The sequence below is a fragment of the Conger conger genome, chromosome 16 (assembly GCF_963514075.1).
Source record: "Conger conger chromosome 16, fConCon1.1, whole genome shotgun sequence".
Taxonomy (NCBI): Eukaryota; Metazoa; Chordata; class Actinopteri; order Anguilliformes; family Congridae; genus Conger; species Conger conger.
The window spans coordinates 5,166,359-5,169,339 of record NC_083775.1 but is presented as its reverse complement, the minus strand read 5'-3'; the positions used below and the strand labels follow the sequence as shown (position 1 = coordinate 5,169,339).

Here is a 2,981-nt window from a genome sequence, read left to right as displayed (position 1 = left end):
TTGTGAATAATATGGTCTACAATTCTGCTAACTTGAACAGGACTTTAATTTAAGCCGGGTCCAGTCCAATTATCAGTCAAGTTATTTCCAAAGTGCAAATTTCAGCAATTTCCGATACAGTAAATGTGCTTCATTCTTTAAAAGCCGTTCTTATGATTGAGAGAAACGCAGACCAACACACAAACCATTGTAAACTGGATTTCTTTTAATTGGTAGAAAAAAAATCATCATTCCATAATTTAAGGTCTGCAAAATTGGACAGCTTATATTCTAAATCATAATAATAAAAACATTTTTTATTTTTTTTTAAATGCATCGATAAAGTTCATTCACAATGTATACAGTGAGCACCATAATCCATTGGACAGCCACATATTTCTTTTGTTATTTTGGTTCTGTACTATAAAGTTTCAGATTTGAGTTTGAAAGGATACAATGAATGTACCCTGCCCTGAGGAAGGTTAAGTCTGCATAGGATAAGTAGCTTTTACCAAAAGATCGCGGGTGCAAAGCCAGCTGACGGAGGCTGTTCTCGAAACCGCACGCTAGCACACAGCTCGTACTGAGTGTGCGGTTTGGAGCGCAGGCGAACGATAACACACGATGGCACGATGGATTTATTTGTTCCCAGTGTAGTGTACCGTTCTCGGGTACGATCAGTAGTGTCGACTTGTGCGTTTCTGGCGACCTGAGTTCACGGTCTCTCTCAGTCTCGGGGCTCGGTTGCTGGATCTTTGGAGGTGGATCGTTTTGCGGCGGTTTTGTTTTTGGTGTCTCTGATTACATCCTGTCTGCTCCTGCCGGCCTGGCCAATGAAAAACAGCCCTTTGATAAGTCTGTTCTAAATATTTAGTTGTTTCGTTAAAACAGAGAAATTTCATTCCAAAGTGGATGAAAAAAGTGAGTTTCCGTTTTCTTTTTTCTCCCCCCCCCCCCCCCGGTTTTGCTACAGAACAGACTCCATTACCTGAAAGTTTTGCTACAGAACAGACTCTATTAACTGACTGTTCTGTTGCAGAGTGCATATTTTTCTGCTTGTATGAGGGTGATATGAGTAGGTCTAGCCGCCACAGTATGATTGATATTTGTCTGAACATTTTGACTACTGAGCAAGGCCCTTAACCCTGCATGGCTCCAGGGGGTATTGTTTCCTGCCTGGTCTAATCGCGCTGCATAAGAGCGTCTGCCAAATGCCAATAATGTAAAGTAATAAAAAAAGACTACAATCAAGTATTTTCAAGTGTGTTTGGCCATTTCTGTAGCCACCCCAGAGCAGTGGTTCAGCGCACAGAAACAGTGTAAATGCTGAAGGTCTCTCTGTGGGAATCCCGCTCCTGACAGGAACGGGAAGAAAAAGCTGAGAAAAAACCCTGTTTGTCTTCAGACCTGAACGCAGACCAACAAAAACTGCAAGAGAAAAGACGTCACCCTGACCTTTGCCAAAAAAGTACAGGGTTTTTTTTTTGTTTTGTTTTGTTTTTTTCCTTCTTTCTTTTTTCGTGTCCACCTGCCACTTTCCTTCAACACGACAGGACATTTGACCGTTTGTTACAGGCGGCCATTTTGTCTCCGGCTCTCAGACTTCCTCCTCGCGCTGCTGCTGTGTGGGGCTCGTCTCCATGACGACATCCACCTCCAGGAAGTCCGCGGGCTTCTCCTGGCTGGGCTGGAGGGCGACGGCCTGCTCGGCGGCCTCCTGCTCCTCCTGGCGGCGCCCCCTCCTGGTGCAGCAGTGCCACTGCTTGGCGGGACGCACCAGGCCCAGGAACAGGGCCCCCAGGCTCATCCCCACCGCACACGAGTAGAAGGCTGAGCCGTAGTTCTTCGTGACGTCCACCAGGATCCCTGCACACACACACACACACACACACGCACACGCATACACCACACACACACGCACACGCATACACCACACACACACACACGCACACGCATACACCACACACACGCACACGCATACACCACACACACACACACGCACACATACACCACACGCACACGCGCACACACACACACGCATACACCACACACGCACACGCATACACCGCACACGCACACGCATACACCACACACACACGCGCACACGCATACACCACACACACACATACACCACACACACACACACACGCACACACACGCACGCACACGCATACACCACACACACACACACACGCACGCACGCACACACACACGCATACACCACACACACACCGCACGCACACACACACACCACACGCACAAACACACACGCACACACACACGCACGCACACACGCACACACACACGCACACACACACACACACACACACACGCATACACCACACACACACACGCGCATACACCACACACACACACACGCATACACCACACACACACACACGCATACACCACACACACACACACACACGCATACACCACACACACACACCACACATACACCACACACACACACACACACATGCATACACCACACACACACACACACACGCGCATACACCACACACACACACACACACACCACACACACACGTACGCATGCACATATGCACACACCACACACACACCACACACACGCAGAACACAGGCAGTGAGAGAAGGCCCTTTCCACTACAGACAGGATCTGTACACTTTATGGAACACAAACGAAAAACTCCAGGATGATATGAGTATTTTGAGGATGCTCATGAACATGATGCATATGTATGTGGGCCTTTAAGAATCACACACACCTTGTGATGACACGTATTCATTTTACCTACACACAGATAGTTCAGATAGTTTTGCTGAAGTTATCTGGATGGATAGCAAAATAGACCCCTATTTTTATGCCACTGAATTAATGAATGTGCCAAAAATAAACATTTGAAAACCTAAACGTCAATGTTGAGTTGACTAAGCAGGGGACAATCCCCCCCCTGGAGCAATGCAGGGTTAAGGGCCTTGCTCAAGGGCCCAACAGCTGTGCGGATCGAGGCTACACC

At 47.7% G+C, this 2,981-nt stretch overlaps 1 protein-coding gene across 2 annotated transcripts in view; it reads right to left on the bottom strand.

Moving 5' to 3' along the window:
• Window positions 1-919: 919 nt before the first annotated feature.
• slc16a6b (solute carrier family 16 member 6b) overlaps window positions 920-2,981 on the bottom strand; it is a 17,267-nt gene continuing 15,205 nt past the window's right edge. For both annotated transcript variants that reach the window (XM_061224379.1, XM_061224380.1), the window contains one exon: window positions 920-1,845. In XM_061224379.1, the coding sequence (XP_061080363.1) occupies window positions 1,577-1,845 (269 nt within the window). In that variant the 3' untranslated portion in view covers window positions 920-1,576. The remainder of the gene's footprint in view (window positions 1,846-2,981) is intronic.